Genomic DNA, 16908 nt, shown 5'->3' with positions numbered 1-16908 from the left:
TTAGCACACAAAACAGAACTCATTAATCAATCTGCTTAGTGACTGCATTAATTATTAAGTGTTTACAGAGAAGTTGGCATCTGGATATTGAAATTCAACTTTCCTGCCAGGGCATGGTCGAAGCAGAAAATTTAATATGATGGAATATCAAATATCAAAATCCATATCAAATTGCAAAGGTTTGTTTGATTTATATAATAATTACTGCTACTACTACTACTCCTGGTACTTACTGCTGTTACTACTGACAATACCATTGCTACTGTTATATTGGTACTCCTCCTACTATGGACACAACTGCTAATAATTCTATGACTTTAAAGGCCCTGGCATGGAGAAGCTGATGCTGGATCTATGATGATCACAAATTGTTCTGTATTGTTGAAAGATTTATGACCAAACTCTTGATGTCACCCATATGAGGATGGGTTCCCCTTTGAGTCTGGTTCCTCTCAAGGTTTCTTCCTCATATCATCTAAGGGAGTTTTTCCTTGCCACTGTCGCCACGGCTTGCTCATCAGGGACAAACGCACACCATTCACCTTCACTGTTGTTTTCTGTAAAGCTGCTTTGAGACAATGTCTGTTGTGAAAAGCGCTATACAAATAAACTTGACTTGACTTGACTAATAATGCTACTCCAACTCCAGATACTACAACTGATACTCCTACTATTACTTCTACTATTACAGATACTTCTACTTGTACTATTGATGCTGCTTACTGATATTCCTACTGCTACTATTGATAATACTATTTCTACTACTGTACTGATTCTTCTACTATTATACTAATACTGCTACTATTATACTAATACTGCTACTACTATTGATACTACTTCTACTGCTGGTTCTACTCCAGATTTTACTTCTGAACTTCTGATACTACCCCTGCTACTATACTGGTACTACTGATACTACTTCTACTAGCGATACATCTGTTCTTACTGATATTACTACTTATAATACAATTACAGGCACTCCTACTGATACTACTTCTACTAATACTGATACTACTACCACCACCGTTACTGCTTTTCCTAACACAGAAGTACTACTGCTACTACTTCTACCACTAATAATAATAATTAGTCCAAGGTGCATTATAAGGAAAAAATAATAGCATTTTTAGAAAATGTAAAATAAGTACATGATTTCCGAAGTTCTAATGAAACTTACAGCTTTAACAAGTAAAAATGTTGTGAAGTACCAATGGAAAAACATCAGCTAATACAAGCTAACAGCAGCTTCATTCCTAGTTTCAAAACCTGTAAAAACTTCTCATGTCTATACATATCAGCCACAAAATTCTAATAGCTTGTAGTCACCACAATTCAAACGGCTTTGATAAATATAAAGTGAACGGAGCAGCAGATAGTTTACAGTGATGGGTATTAGGTTTTATTCTCACTGTCACATCTGTTCATGTAGATCAACTCCTGGTGGACATTCGATGCTAAAAGTCACCTTATGACTTTACAAGTATATGATTGGGGAGAAATGTAGTGAGGTTTGGAAATCGACTGAGAAAAAAATCATAAAAAATGTTTGTAATTTATTACAAACATTTTTTATAAACATTCTTAAGTAAATGCTGCATAGATTTTACAAACGTATTGAGAAAGTTACATTTTAATAAAAGGGTTGTGTTCTTTTGGCATATTCCAAAAAAAATTATATTTGCTAGAGTCACATAATATTGTATTTCTTGGTATGTTCATATAAATTTTTTTTTGTGAATGAAAATATTTTTTTTTATTGAATTAGTGTTTATATCTACTAATGTTTTAATAGTATAATAACCAAATAAGTATGAATGTACTTATGTTTTTATTTAAGATATATTCTAGGGCTGCAGCTATCGATTATTTTACTAACCGAATATTCTACCGATTATCCCAACGATTAATCGAATAATCGGATAGGAAATTATTTTCTTTATTAAAGAGCAATACTAAATATACAATAGAAAATAACATAGTTTTTTTCAAATTAACAAGTTATTTGTTTCCTATTTAGAAAAATGAAAATTTTTATAGCTGTTTTCTGTGTTTACCTGCCCAGAGCTTTCCAGAGTTTAGCAGGTGGTGGGTCACTAATGATGGTCTGTGGGGAAACACAGTGCTCCGTTTGTATTTAAATAGACTAAACGAAGCATCAACCAAATGATTTGCCTTTATACATTTTTGTATTCAAATTACTCGAGTTACTCCAGGAATTGTCTCAGCTTTAATGTATTTCATTTAAAATTGGGCAAAATATTCATGTTTTCAAGTGGACTAGATATTAGTACATTAGGACAAACAAATAGTACAAATCGAACAAATACTGAAACAAACCATAATAGAAACAACTTTTGAGTTAAGAAGTTTTTTATAACCACATAATTTATTTACAATTTTAAATGTTTTAATGTTTTAGTTAAAATTTGGCTGCTAGTTTGTTTATATTGAAATATAAAACTACAATAAATACGTTCCTATGCACCAAGAAATGGGCTCACGAAATGCATGTAAGTTTAAGAGAAAAATTCACTCAAAACTTAATTTAAATTGAGTTTAAATCAAAATATTCATAAGGATATTTGGAGCACTAAACAAATACAGATATACAGAGTGTCATTGCATTACAACACTTACAAATACACATGGTTTTTGATATATATCATTCCATTTCTTTACACACATCAACATATATAAAAACATATATTTAAAAAAAAATTGATAGATAGATAGATAGATAGATAGATAGATAGATAGATAGATAGATAGATAGATAGATAGATAGATAGATAGATAGATAGATATGATGTATAGATATGATGTATAGGTATGTAAAGTTTACGTGTGCTATGCATCTGGGCTCTGTGCTCAATGTTGTGTAAAGTCAGTGGTTAGTAAGTGTGTACTTCTCGTGATTAGGAGTTTGAGCTGGTGTGAGCATGCCTTCTAACTATCTGCCAGTCAGCAGTGTAGGGGAATGCGAGAGTGACAGGTGCAGTCACCGAAATAGAGTTAAGGAGTGAGAGAGAGGAAGAGAGGGAGAGGAAGGAAAGAAGGAGGAGGTGGTGGCGATGTGAAGAAATGAGTTCAAAGTGAGAAATTTGGCAAACAATCGTGATTATTGTCGTCTGGAAGTGTGATGGAAGCCAGATTCATGTTTCATCAAGAAATGGAGTAAAGCAACACAACAAAAAGCTCTTTCATGTCAGATGGTGATTGAGAGCTCAAGCCATAAGACCAGAGTCAATTTTCTTCATTCCACTTTGCTCAGCACATACAGCAGAGTCTAAGCTAGCTATTACTGTGGGCCTTCTCTTCTATTTTCTTTTCACTCACAGACACATTCCAGATTATATCTGTATATGTAACTCTGGCTCATTATGGCAGTGTCTCATTGAAGCCTGCAGTTTGTTCCTGCTTTCGTTGTAATTTGCACTAATTTGATAATGACTTTAATGGAGGGTTAGGTAGGTAGACTAGATACAAGCACCGATGTGAGAACCTTCACCTTGGGTTCAACCATTGCTATTCAATGCTTTTGATCAGACAACTACAGCAAATATTCTTATTATAAATTAAACTACAATTCTCCTGTATTGTTTTACAATAACAATTTTATCTACTTATGATGCCACCATGGTTTTATAATTACACCTTAGAGTAGTTATATTTATACCACTGTTGAATACTTTATTCTGATCAGACTCGATATGTTAATTAATTTTCAAGAACATCACAAGGTAATATTAACTGTAATACATAATTTATGTTACAATAGTATCAGCTCTCCAGCATCGGTGCTTTGTGACAGTCAGAGGTAAAGCCAAAGGTTTTTAGGACAGATGGAGTTCCAGTTTCTTCCCCAAACTGTTCCTTTAAATTTAAAGGCACACAATTATATAGGATGTCTTCAGATATGGTAGCATTAAATTATCCCTTCAGTTGAATTAGAAGACCCAAACCTGTTCCAGCATGACAAACCCGCTGTGCACAAACCCAGTAAAGGTCTTAAGTGGCCTGCCATAAAGCTCTGACCCCAAACCTACTGAACACCTTTGGGATAAATTGGAATTCTGACTGCACCCCAGGCCTTCTCATCCTATTGTACATCAGTACTCTACCTATCTATACTATCACTACTTTTTTGATCGTTACCATATTGTAGATTTAAATGGAGAGCTATCCGGGTTAATGCAAGTAACTTATGGTGTGCCACAAGGTTCATTTCTAGGACCCCTGCTTTTCACAATATACATGCTTCCTTTGAGAAATATTATTAGAAGGCTTGGGATTAGCGTCCACTGTTATGCTGATGATACCCAGCTGATAATACCCAGACAAACTTTCTATTATTCAATTCTGATAAGACAGAGATTTTGCTAATTGGCCCAAAAACCAGTACACAGAAGCTCCTGCATTTCAACCTGCATTTAGAATGATGTTCTGTACTACTAGTTCAACAGTTAAAGACCTGGGAGTTATTTTAGACAGCAACTTGTCTTTTAAAAATCATATCGACCATATTACAAAAACAGCCTTCTTCCACCTTAGAAATATTGGTAAGCAACATGTTGTCTATATCTGATGCAGAGAAGCTTGTCCATGCGTTCATGACCTCCAGACTGGATTATGCATTTTAATGCATTTTTAGGTGGTTGTCCTGCATCATTAATAAACAAGCTACAGTTGGTCCAGAATGCAGCAGTCAGAGTTCTCACAAGGTCCAGAAATTATGACCATATATCCCCAATCTTATCATCCCTATACTGGCTACCTGTTAAGTTTCGAATCTACTACAAACTACTGCTACTTGCTTACAAAGCTCTAGATAGTTTAGCTCCCATGTATCTTTCCAGTCTTCTAATATGCTACAATCCGTCAAGCTCCTCGAGATCTCAAAACTCTGGACTTCTAGTAGTTTCTAGAATAGCAAAGTCCACTAAAGGTGGTAGATCATTCTCACATTTGGCTTCTAAACTTTGAAACAGTCTTCCTGACAAGATTAATAACTTATCTTTTTAGCGAGCCCTAAACACAACACATCACATATCATAACCTTGTGCTCAAGTACATCTAAACAAATGCACATTATCAACTTGTGCTGCTAATATCATGAACATCAGCTACGCTAATTCCTCTCCACCGCTTCTCTCTCTTTACCATCCCGAGGCATCCTGAGGTTGCTCCAGCCCCAGTCACGTCCCACCTTATGAAGATTGTGGACCTTCAAAGAAGTAGATGCCGACCCCGCAAACATCCCGAACCATCTAGAGACGTATCAGAGCCATTTGGATTTCACCTCATGTGGAGTTTGGACATTGGACCTCTTTGAGTGTTTAAAGGCTCTGGCATGAAGAAGCTGATGTTGGAGCTATGATGATCTTAAATGTTGAGCTATTTTATGAGTTGCTCAGTAGCTCCTGGTTCCATAATCTCAAATTACTGTATAAGACTTTAGAAAGAACATTACTCATAATCACACATTCCAGTGCTTATGTTAGTTCCCACTCTCCAGTGTTCTGTATTGTTTAAAGATCTATAATGACACTCTTGATGTCACCCAAATGACAATGGGTTCCCCTTTTGAGTCTGGTTCCTCTCAAGGTTTCTTCCTCATAACATCTAAGGCAGTGTTTCCTTGCCACAGTCACCATGGCTGCTCATCAGGCATAAATACACATAGTTTACCTTAACTGTTAAATTCTGTAAAGCTGCTTTGAGACAATGTCAATGCCTTTACCCATCTAGTATACTATGTGTTAGAATATCCCAAACAGAATACAGTAGTTAATTTGATTGAATACCATGGTTTGCCATTTCCTTGCTGTCTAATTATTCATGTCAGTGTGAGCATTTGGAATTTTGTTGTGCTCCAGAGGCAATAAACCTTCCTGACCTCATAAATACCACATAGACTGTTACTCTACTGCTCATCCATCCATATAGGAAGTATTATTTTGTTTAGGACACATGTCACAGGAAGTCCTGATTGCCTGTGGGCAGAGTGGTTGATCGAGTTGGAGGGATAGAAAAGCATTTTTGAAAAGTCATCCCTTCTAACTCACCCCTCATCCTGTATTGGTTCTTTCTGTCTTCCCACATACTGTGTAATGTCCTCTGCTCATCCACTAAACTCATCTATCATTCCAACAACCTTGGCAGGGTTGTAGTCAAGTTAGTGGGTGTGTAAGCTGGACATCTGGTAAAAGGGGGAATCCTTAAATTGTCTCTTAGTACAGACTGTAAGTCACTCCTGTTGGTCTGTCCATATAAGAGAGCCTTCAAAAGTATCTAGGAGACTGTGTAAAGCGGGTTGTATAGTCTTTTCCACAAAGGGCCGGTGTGGGTGCAGGTTAGATTCCATCCTATCAACCACCACACCTGATAGTCATTGAAATTCCTTGGTGTAAAGCATTGGTAAAGGATTATGTGGTAAAAGTGTATTTATTTATTTTTTTTGTTATTGTAGTATCATTATATATCATTATATCCTGATTGTGCAATATTATTATAGTTGTTTTATCATGCGATGAGAATGCATTTCCCTTTTGAGTCTGGTTCCTCTCAAGGTTTTTTCTCATGCTATCTCAGGAAGTTTTTCCTTGCCACAGTCTCCACCAGCTCGCTCGTTAGGGATAAGCCTTAAATTGTAAGGAACAAACTTATAGACACTTAAATTATACATTCTTTTATTCAACTTGTTTGGACTTTAGACTTTTAAAGCTGCTTTGAGACAATGTCCATTGTAAAAAGTGCTGTACAAATAAAAATGTTTTCAATAGTATTTAAATTATTAGTCTTACTGGGTCATTTAGCTTTCTGTTTGTACTTGTTAAAAGATTAGTCTGAATTGCTCAAATAAACAAACAGCCAACAAACAAATAATAGCTGACCTCTTTATTCTTGTCTTTTCAAAACATGATACTGTAGCTGGCTTTTGTTAGGTACCTTTGATGCCACCCACCTGTAGCTGACCCGGGGAGGTCTCTTCCTACAGTAGCCTTGTGGGCACATGCACCCACTGAGATCACAGCACCTTGGGTGACTCCTGTTGAGTCACACTGCAGAGTTCAGACTTTGTTGACACTCAGGTGAACCACTGTGGGTCGAATATCAAGACCACACGCTCTTAACCTGTGAAAGTCACTCACTATAAATAATGAGTGGGTGCAAATGAATTCGAAAGAACAACTATTTGTAGCTGTTCTTAGAAATGGTATTGAAAGGTGTACAGGCATTTTAACATGATTTATTTAAATGAGCTTCATCACCTTTATGAATATTGAACATATTATAATTTCATATATTACTTTTCTATAATGTCCAGAAATGTTTAGTTTCTCTCTTAATGCATCATTTTGGCATCAATTATGTTGCATTCATTTAGATACAACTTGAACCACACTTTCTTTCTACATGAAAAAAACAAAAATCATTCCTATGTAATTCTTTATAGCAACAAATACATTTTGCTTTGTTAATTAACAAACGATTTAAAGTCCTGTATTCACATCAATTATGCAATAAAATTCAAAACAAACCTATAAAATCTGTGCTTGTTTGTGTTTTCATTTGGGATATTTTTCTCTGCTTTCCTTAGATTTTGTGTTTTAAACCTTGTAAAAATGCTGTAAAGCCTTGCATTGACAAATTGCCTGGTTGTTTGTGGAAAATAATGTAAAGCATTGTTGATCCCTTAAATCCCCCCATGGCTCTGGGTTCACTAGTATGGCTAGAGGTTAAGCCTGGGAGATTGGGTGTTCAGGACTGCAGCTTTGCACATGGATGTATCAGCGGTGAAGCTTGCTTTGGTCAGCAGAAGTAACCTTTGACAAACTGTTTTTAGATGTCCAGAATTGTTTTATTATATGTCCAGAATACTTCTAATACTTTTTGCACATTGATACTTATATATATTTTGTATATGTTTTATTTGTCCAGTAGGTGTCCACTTAAATAGAGTTTCCATGTGTTTCAACATAAGAATATTAGTGGATTTATTTCAGTTTGCTCAGAATACTCTCAACATCTCTTTGAACACCAGCCAAAACAGTCATTTCAGTCAAATCAGTCAAAATGTCAAGTAAATGTACTTATAATGATTATGTAATGTTGCTGAAATAAAAAAGATTAACATTACTAGCATTGCCTACAAACAAAATAAAATAAAAAAAAACAATTAAACATATAAAATGATCAACAAATAAAAAATCCCAACTCGCATGAAGAGTGTTCATTGATGAAATTTTGGTAACTGTGCTCATTGTTAGTCACAGTTGAAGGCAACCAATCAAAACTGATTTTGGAAAAATTTGAGTTGACTGACATGCCAGTTTAGCCCAATTACTGCTGACAGGAAGTAAAAAAATATTTGTGAAGATTTTTTTACTTAAGAAATAGTCAAGAAGCAGCTCATGAGGGTGGAAAAATGTTTTATTAGAATAGATTTTTCCTTGTGCACCAGAGCTTATATTGCTTGCAAAGCAGACTTGTTGTGAGGGTTTTACACAAGCACATGAGTTCACCCCTTTCCATACACATATTTTCTTGCAGTTTATTGCAAGCTCCAATAACGTACATGTATTTTTCACAAACATTTTCCGACAATAAAAAACCCCAAAATAACGGGCGGGTGCCCAACCTACACTTTGCTACCTGTATTGCCACAAAAAAGAAAAAGAAAACAAAAACGTTTTGAAGTATTAAAATGTACATTTGAGACATTTTGGTTATTTCTGTGTAATCAACCTTTATGTGCCACTTTACAGAAGCTATTTCAAAAACAATTGTGATTTGAGACTTTATTTGTTGACCGGCATTTTAGAGCTAAGAGCTAAGCCATAGAAAAAAAGCTAGCTACGCCTCAGTACAATTTTCTCCTCAGAGAAAATAACCGATGGCTAGGAAAAGACTTGTCATTAGAGTTACTTTTCACCTGCCAGACTTGTCTCGCATCCTGTACTTATTTCTACCTAAATAAAAAACTACACAATCTAATATATAGTTTGTTACTCAAAGCTTGGTTAACTCTAGAATAGCTGCTAGTAGCTATGAGCTATCCTGCTGAAGTAAATTAACTTTAGCATTGTAGGGATGGCACAAATGTACCATCATTTATTTTATTAGTTTTTTATTAGTGACAATGGATGTTGTATATTTTGTTGAAAATATAAAGAGACATAATAGTGAAGCTGAGGTAACTGGGTTTCTTCAGGGTCCTCTGGTTTCTTCCCACTTCCCTTAAACATATTAATAGGAGAATTGACCAGAATAAATTGCCCTTAGGTGTGAATTTGTGTATGTTTATCTAATCTTTGCTTTTTAAAATATTTTTTTTTAACTCATTTATATCTTCTGATATAACCAGAGCAGTGAGTAAGTAGATTTTCTGTGCTGATTGTTTTTAATTAAATATTCTTATTATTAGCTAGCTTCCTGATGAAAGTTCTAGCTGCTGCTGAGTTCCTTGATTTAATTGTCATTCATGCTTGTTAATTAAGATGGCAAGTAAAAGATGCTCTATTCTCAGAATCTATTAATTTTTCCTCAGAAAATATCTGTGATGCAGAGGTCATGGGATTTGGAAACCTTCTATAGTTACAGCATCAGGATGCAGCAAAAACCTTCTATTGATTTTATTTAACTGGTAGCTACAGTATAATGAAAAACTCATTGCCTGAACCCAAAAGCTTTTTTGGGGAACATAGACTACTAGTTTGCCCACTGCTGTAATGAAAATGTACAGAAAGATATATGTTCATTACCGCATGTGTATGAGAGTAGAAACACAAGTAACTTTAAGTAGATAAAAAGTATTTTTCACTGTTTTCTTGTAACTTATATGTAATATATTTGACATTTTTCAATTTTCTTAAAAAACAATATCCTTCTCCATGTGTGGGTCCATTGTATTGCTAGTGTGTGTATCTTAGTCATATCATTCTTCATCAGTGGCTGAGCTGCTATATGATAGGTTCAAACTGCTGAAAAGTGTGAGTCACCAGAGCAGCTGGCTCGTCTTAGAAATTTAGAGCACTGCTTCATCTCCATATCAGGGCCAGGACTCACTCTCTCTCTCTCTCTCTCTCTCTCTCTCTCTCTGTGTGTGTGTGTTAATATACAGAAATAATTCAATTTATATATATATATATATATATATATATATATATATATATATATATATATATATATATATATATATATATATATATATATATACAAAAATAATGACATTTGTGTGTGTATATGTATGTGTATGTATATGTATGTATGTATGTATATATGTATATGTATATATATATATACTGTGTATGTATAGCTCTGAGGTGTATTTACAGACTGTAATTGAAGTACTCTGGACTACTTAGAACTCTCTGGTACAGCTAATTGGAATGCTTCAGAAATTAACTGCGTGTGTGTGTGTGTGTGTGTGTGTGTGTGTGTGTGTGTGTGTGTGTGTGTGTGTGTGTGTGTGTGTGTGTGCGTGGTTGAGGCTGTAGATAAGAATAAAGGGCACCCTGTCCCCATTTTCCTGTGTGGAATAGTTCAGGAGACAGATCTGGGCTGTCAGAAAATAAATGTTGGACCACCTCCAAAGGAAGAAAGCATTATAAGATTTGACAAACTTTATAGAATAGACCTGAGGAAGGCTTCAATATGTGTATCATGTTTAAGGATGTCACTGAAAATTTTAAATGGTGTTGTCTTCAAGAATCAAACAAGCCATTTTATAGAGAGTGGCAAAAACCAAGACAAAAACTCCCCAGTATCTAACAGAGAAATTCAGATTTGGATGATGATCTGATAAAATAATGGAAATAGGCTCGGAGCGTGTAGCAAGAATACATGATGATATCTCTTAAGGTGAAAGGTTTAAATTTGTGATACTGCCTTTGCCTCAAATCTTTCTTTGTTGCATTGCTTCTTCCCTTTTCCATGCTGCCATTTACAGATAAAGTTGTGTATGTTTTTGCTTAGAAAACAGAAGTTTTTAGAAAATGTTTTTATAAGAATAGTTTTTTTCTTTTTGATTTTTTTTTTTTTCAAAGCAACAAATCAGATTGAATGTACGGGTTGCACATTTAGGTTTTCCAATATACGGCAGACAGACAGACAGACAGACAGACAGACAGACAGACAGACAGACAGACAGACAGACAGACAGACAGACAGACAGATAGATAGATAGATAGATAGATAGATAGATAGATAGATAGATAGATAGATAGATAGATAGATAGAAAGAGAGATGAGGATATTCTATTTTTTCAGGCTGTGCATTATAACAAGTGAGGTTCTTTCATTTCAGTGATGTTGAGAAGCTGTGGTCCAGCGCCCCTGGAGCACCAAGGGTTAAGGGCCTTGTTTAAGGACCCAAGAGTGGCAAATTGGCGATACTAGGGCTTTAACCCCTGACCTTTGATTTGATAACGAAGTGTACACGCATGCTTATTATATGTATCAGTATTCACATATTTTAATGGCCATTCCTGACCTTGTTAATAAGTGATAAAGAAGCTAAATAAATATATATATAAATGATAGGTCTGATTAAATGTTAAATCTGTTAAATGTTAAATCTAACTGAATTATTTATCTGCCTTCAGCAACCCCCACCAACCCCCACCACCAGCATAGCTATAAACAATTCTATCATCAATCAAAGATAGTTAGGACACACAATAGGTGTTGGTCTCATAAGCCTAGATGGGAATGAAGCTATGTAGAGGAAACGAGTTAATTTGTATCAAGAGGGATATAAAAGGCTTACATAATGAGTGACAGGGGAACAGCTGAGAATGCCCTGTTTCAGGTTGTCCCCAAGAGTGATTATTGGAGTATTTACACCCTTCTAGACAGGCCTGTGTGTGTTTGTCTTTGTCCACAGTATGTGTATGTGAGTGTATTAATGCCCCACATGAGGAGAATTCATTTACCACAAGCCCATTGTCACTTGTGATATCTGGCCTTATTTTGTCCTATGTGACTTATTTATAATAATTTTTTTTCTACGACTGTCCATTTTTTCTCATTTGTGTTGTCTGATCTCAGGATGACACGGTGGTGCTCCAGTGTACAGCGACCGTCCTGAAGGAGCAGATCAAGCTGTGCCTGTCTTGTGAGGGCTTCGGGAACAGATTGTGCTTCCTTGAAACAACATCCAATGCCCAGGTAGCTTCTGGCTGAAGACTATTGAGTTATTACATAGATACTAAAGTATTTAAAGAAAATCTTTTGAAAGACACTAAGCATTTGCCCTTTTGTCTGGAGGTCCCAAGTTTGAATCCTGAAAATGCCACAGCTGTCTATGGTTTGGAGTCCAGGACAGCATACTTGTCTAGCTCTGGGGGTGTGAGGGATGGGCTTAATGTCTCCTCTGTCAGTCAGAGCAATGGTAGCCAAATTACAAAGCTACATCTGATTGAAACTCTAACCCAATTTCAGCAAGCATGGGACAGAATAAAACAATGGTCATCAACACGGCATTTCTAACCGATTTATTTCTAAATAAATCGGTTAAAAATGATTCTTTCCACACATAATGTTCCACAGCCTGACCAAATGCTCCTGCTAATGTGCATTTTTCATGTATATTTTTTCAATCCCCCTGTCCAGAATGTGCCTCCTGACTTGGCTATCTGCGCCTTCATTCTTGAGCAGTCGCTTTCGGTGCGAGCGCTGCAGGAGATGCTGGCCAACACCATGGAGATGGAGGTGAGAGCCAGAGAAAACAGGAAACAGGAGAATAATAGAGTGAAAGGTGGAGAGGATGAAAGGAGATGGTAGCTGAAGTTCTAGGTGATTTTTGTTAACATATCTGTGAGCTTCTAATAACATGGAGGTAAGATCCTGTAAAATGTGTAGGCTTGGATTGCTGTCATTGGGTGAATATGGTCATGTGATGAGCTCAGCTTAATCGTGCTGCAAAATGCTCAATAACCAATAGAACAGATTGTGAACTATATAAAGTTATAAAAAAAATATGTAAAAAAAAAAATATTTTAAAGCTACGCTTTACTAATAATCTAATCAGCTGGGTTTTTTTTATTTGTTTTTCTTTGATTATTGATTTATTTGTGTGAAATTTTGAGTTTAGTTTTTAATTAGAGTTGGTCTAAAGGCTGTGCTAGGTTAATGTGGAGGCGATGTAAGGCACATTCATGTCTTTGCCTTTTGGACAAACGATCTGTAGATCCTTCGTTAGCATAACTTAACTTCATCTGCCTTTTTTTTTCCCTTTTCCCCTGACACATCGTCCCTTTCTCTGCCATCCGTAGGCAGTCGATTTGGACCAGTGGGTATGTCCTTGCACATGTCTCTTGTTTATGTCTACCCCAATCTGATATAAGCACCTCTCCTCCACTCCTTCCTGTCCTTTTTTCCCAGTGTGTCTCGTTTAGATGAAATGAAATGGTGCTACAGTTACACCCCCCCCCCCCCAATTTCCCAGGACTTCTCTACTCCCTCAGCTTCGATCACACCACGTTTCTCACGTAGAGTCGGAATCTCATTTGGTTTCCAAATGACATTTCCAGCAAGAGTTAGTACCCGAGTAAAACTTAGAGAGACAGAGAGATAGATAGATAGATAGATAGATAGATAGATAGATAGATAGATAGATAGATAGATAGATAGATAGATAGATAGATAGAGAGAGAGAGAGAGAGAGAGAGAGAGAGAGAGAGAGAGAGAGAGAGAGAGAGAGAGAGACATACAGAAACTCAAATCCTGGTAGATAAGGCTAGAAAACATACTGTTTTTTTTTAACCTAAGTCACCTTCCCATCTGCCCATCACACATTAAGCGCTTACCATGGCTGTATTCTTTACGAGCTCTTCAAGAATTCAAAGAAAACCCTGAGTTTTCTTCCACAATTTGTTAACACTATCATCTCCCAAAGAATCCCAGGGTCTTCTTTGGATTTGTGCCTGCCACACCGCCATTTCATGCAGCATCTTCATCCTTTTACTAACCACCACTCCATCTTTTTTTTTTCCTCCCACTTATAACAAGCCATGTCATTGCTAATAAACGACTAAAAAAAACCCTTATCATCATGCTTAAGCTCAAACAACGCATGATATTTCTGTTTTTATTTCTTTCTCTTTTTTCCTTCACCTCTCGACAGTTCCATTGTTTCCTCATGACTTTGAGAAACCCTTCAGATTAACTCCATTTGCTGCTCACTAATCTCCAGTGGGTCATGAAAAGTTCATGAAAAAAAAAACATTAAGGCTGAAATATGTGCAGTAGTATAGCGTTATCTCATTCAGGGGTGGGCAGATTATAATTTCATTAGCTTTGAAACCTCACTGATCAGGTGATTAAAAATTATAATGCAAAACAAAAAGCTAGGTTAGGTAGGTAACAGTGGTGGACAGAAACAAAGTAAATTTAATTAATAAAAGCTTTTTAACGTATCTGTACTTTACTGAAGTATTTCTATTTGGGGAGACTTTCACTTTAACTTTACTGCATTCCACAGTCAAATATTGTACTTTTTCCCTACTACATTTAGCAAAATTTGGCATTGCTTTTTATAAGAGGATAAAAACGTAACTGGTCAATCGCACAGCAAGCCACCAATCAGGGTGGAGCACATGCTGATTTGAATTTGTTTTGATTTTGGCTCGGTGTATCTACTGATCACCAACATACAGTTCAGCATCAGTTCAACAGCACAAAGAACATTTTGGGCGGAATAAATAATAAAGGATGGAAGAAACTGACTTGCCACAACACCCGTGACCTTATTTGAGCAATTCTTTTGAAGTAGCTGAAAAGAAGGTTTGGGGCTCATAATAATTGTAAAAGAAATCAATCAGTGTTTGACTCATTTATATCATTCTATTAAAAGACTGGTGTGCTTAGATTAGATTATTCTTTTCACTTTAGACTCAGTTTTTGAAAAGAGTCTTGTCACAAAGATTATAATAGGAACATTATAGCCATAATAAATCATAGTACGTTTGATACTTAAGTGCATCTGAAGGCAAAAAATGTTGTACTTTAACTCAAGTGAAATCTTTAAGGGACACTTTAACTGAAATAATATTTATCCGGTGTATCTATGCTTTATATGAAGTACATGGTTTTTGTACTCTGCCCACCACTGGTAGGTAAGTAAACAATTACAATAATATTGTTCTTTCTGTTGCTTTATGAATAAAGAAATAGCCCAGGCATGAAGTCTGCTTGTTCTTGAGAACCAGATTATTAATTTGCCCACCCCAATCATTTACAACGTTTATACAGATACACATACAGAAGCCCTTGTTTCTATGGAATAAAAAAGTCAAAACCAGTAGTAATATCTGGGTATTAATCTGAGAAGTAGATAGAAAGAAAGAAAGAAAGAAAGAAAGAAAGAAAGAAAGAAAGAAAGAAAGAAAGAAAGAAAGAAAGAAAGAAAGAAAGGAAGAAAGGAAAGAATGAAAGCACATCTCTTTTAAAATGAGCAAGGCTTTTTCTGCTCTTAGAAACAAGCAATAATCCAAAATGGTAATGAGAATAGCCTGACATGAGAAAGTCCATGCAGGAGGGAGGGGTGGTGTCATTAAGGATTGAGGTGCTGAGAGAAAATCTGCTCGCTGTCACTGTCAACAGGAAGACAGATGGCGGTGTAACACACTGACCCACACAGGTGGATGAAGGTGTGCTTAACTCCAGAGACCTGCCGTGTGCATTCTCTCTCTCACCCGAGTCATGCTACTGACACCGATGACGATGTTTCATGGTGATAGTGCAGGTGATGATAATCACTAATAACAATAATCGTCTTTTGCCTTTCTCATTCCTAAACCTTACGGTAAACTGACCACATACCGTAACTTATGACCTCATAGAAGCCTTTTGTGAACCCTTTCGGTTTGGTGTGACCTTTGTTTGACCTCTGTTTGTACTCATGTGTGGACTTCCTGTGGTACCGTAACTCACTTCCTCCAAGTTTGATGGGAGGTGAAGAGATGCCTATTCCCCCTCGGTGTGGCTTCTCTTCCTTCTTTTCTTCCCATGAGCATCTATATGTGGTTTACTGTACATTCTTCTCTCATTTGTCCTGCTACTCATCTCTGTTTTATGTTTGAAGAATGAAGACGACATCCATTTTAAAAAGGAGGTTGCGGTGGCATATACACTCCTCATTCACTCATAACGAACACACACACACACACACACACACACACACACACACACATACATACATACATACATACATACATACATACATACATACATACATACACAGATACATGTTCACAGATATTTATAATTACCCACTCACAAAAAGCCATGCTTACACACTCCTTTCCCAAGAATGAAGAATAATGAATGTGTATCTGGGTTAAATAATTTTATCTTTTCTCCTCCGGCTCTCTGTTTCCAGTCCTCTCAGGGAGGAGGCCATCGAACACTGCTGTATGGCCATGCTATCTTGTTGAGACACAGCCACTCTGGCATGGTGAGCCACAAAACATTCGTTCAGCTGTTCCGCATTTTTTAAAGTATAGCTGCACCTCAGATCGACCAGCCATAATATTAAAACCACTGGCAGGTGAAGTGAATAATATTGATTATTAGTCTCAGAAGGTCTGTGATATATTACAGCAAGTAAACTGTCAGTTCTTAAAGATGTGTTGGCAGGTGAAACGATCTGAAGGATTTTGACAACGACTAAATCATTATGGCTAGACTACTGGGTCTCCAAAACAGAAAGCATTTCTGGTATACAGTGATTAGTACCAAAACATTCTGAGGAAGGATGACCTTATTGATGGGCTTATTGATGTACACAGGGAGCTAGCCCTCTTGTCCAATCTACAAAAGTTGTCCATGCTGATCCATATCCACCATCAAAATTCCTATAATAGGGATTGCAGCATTTTGGACACTGGACCAGTAGAAGAAGGT

At 36.3% G+C, this 16908-nt stretch overlaps 1 protein-coding gene across 24 annotated transcripts in view; it reads left to right on the top strand.

Moving 5' to 3' along the window:
• LOC310732374 (ryanodine receptor 1-like) overlaps positions 1-16908 on the top strand; it is an 88367-nt gene that overhangs the window by 5962 nt on the left and 65497 nt on the right. For 20 of the 24 annotated variants that reach the window (XM_083552778.1, XM_083552767.1, XM_083552785.1 and 17 more), the window contains exons 2-5: positions 12052-12171; positions 12616-12714; positions 13278-13298; positions 16385-16459. In XM_083552778.1, the coding sequence (XP_083408904.1) occupies positions 12052-12171; positions 12616-12714; positions 13278-13298; positions 16385-16459 (315 nt within the window). The remainder of the gene's footprint in view (positions 1-12051; positions 12172-12615; positions 12715-13277; positions 13299-16384; positions 16460-16908) is intronic. The other 4 variants (XM_083552783.1, XM_083552770.1, XM_083552775.1 and 1 more) reach the window with 1 other exon arrangement.

The sequence above is a fragment of the Silurus aristotelis genome (assembly GCF_946808225.1).
Source record: "Silurus aristotelis genome assembly, chromosome: 10".
Classification (NCBI taxonomy): domain Eukaryota; kingdom Metazoa; phylum Chordata; class Actinopteri; order Siluriformes; family Siluridae; genus Silurus; species Silurus aristotelis.
The sequence above is the reverse complement of the archived record's forward strand: the minus strand, read 5'-3'. Positions and strand labels throughout refer to the sequence as shown.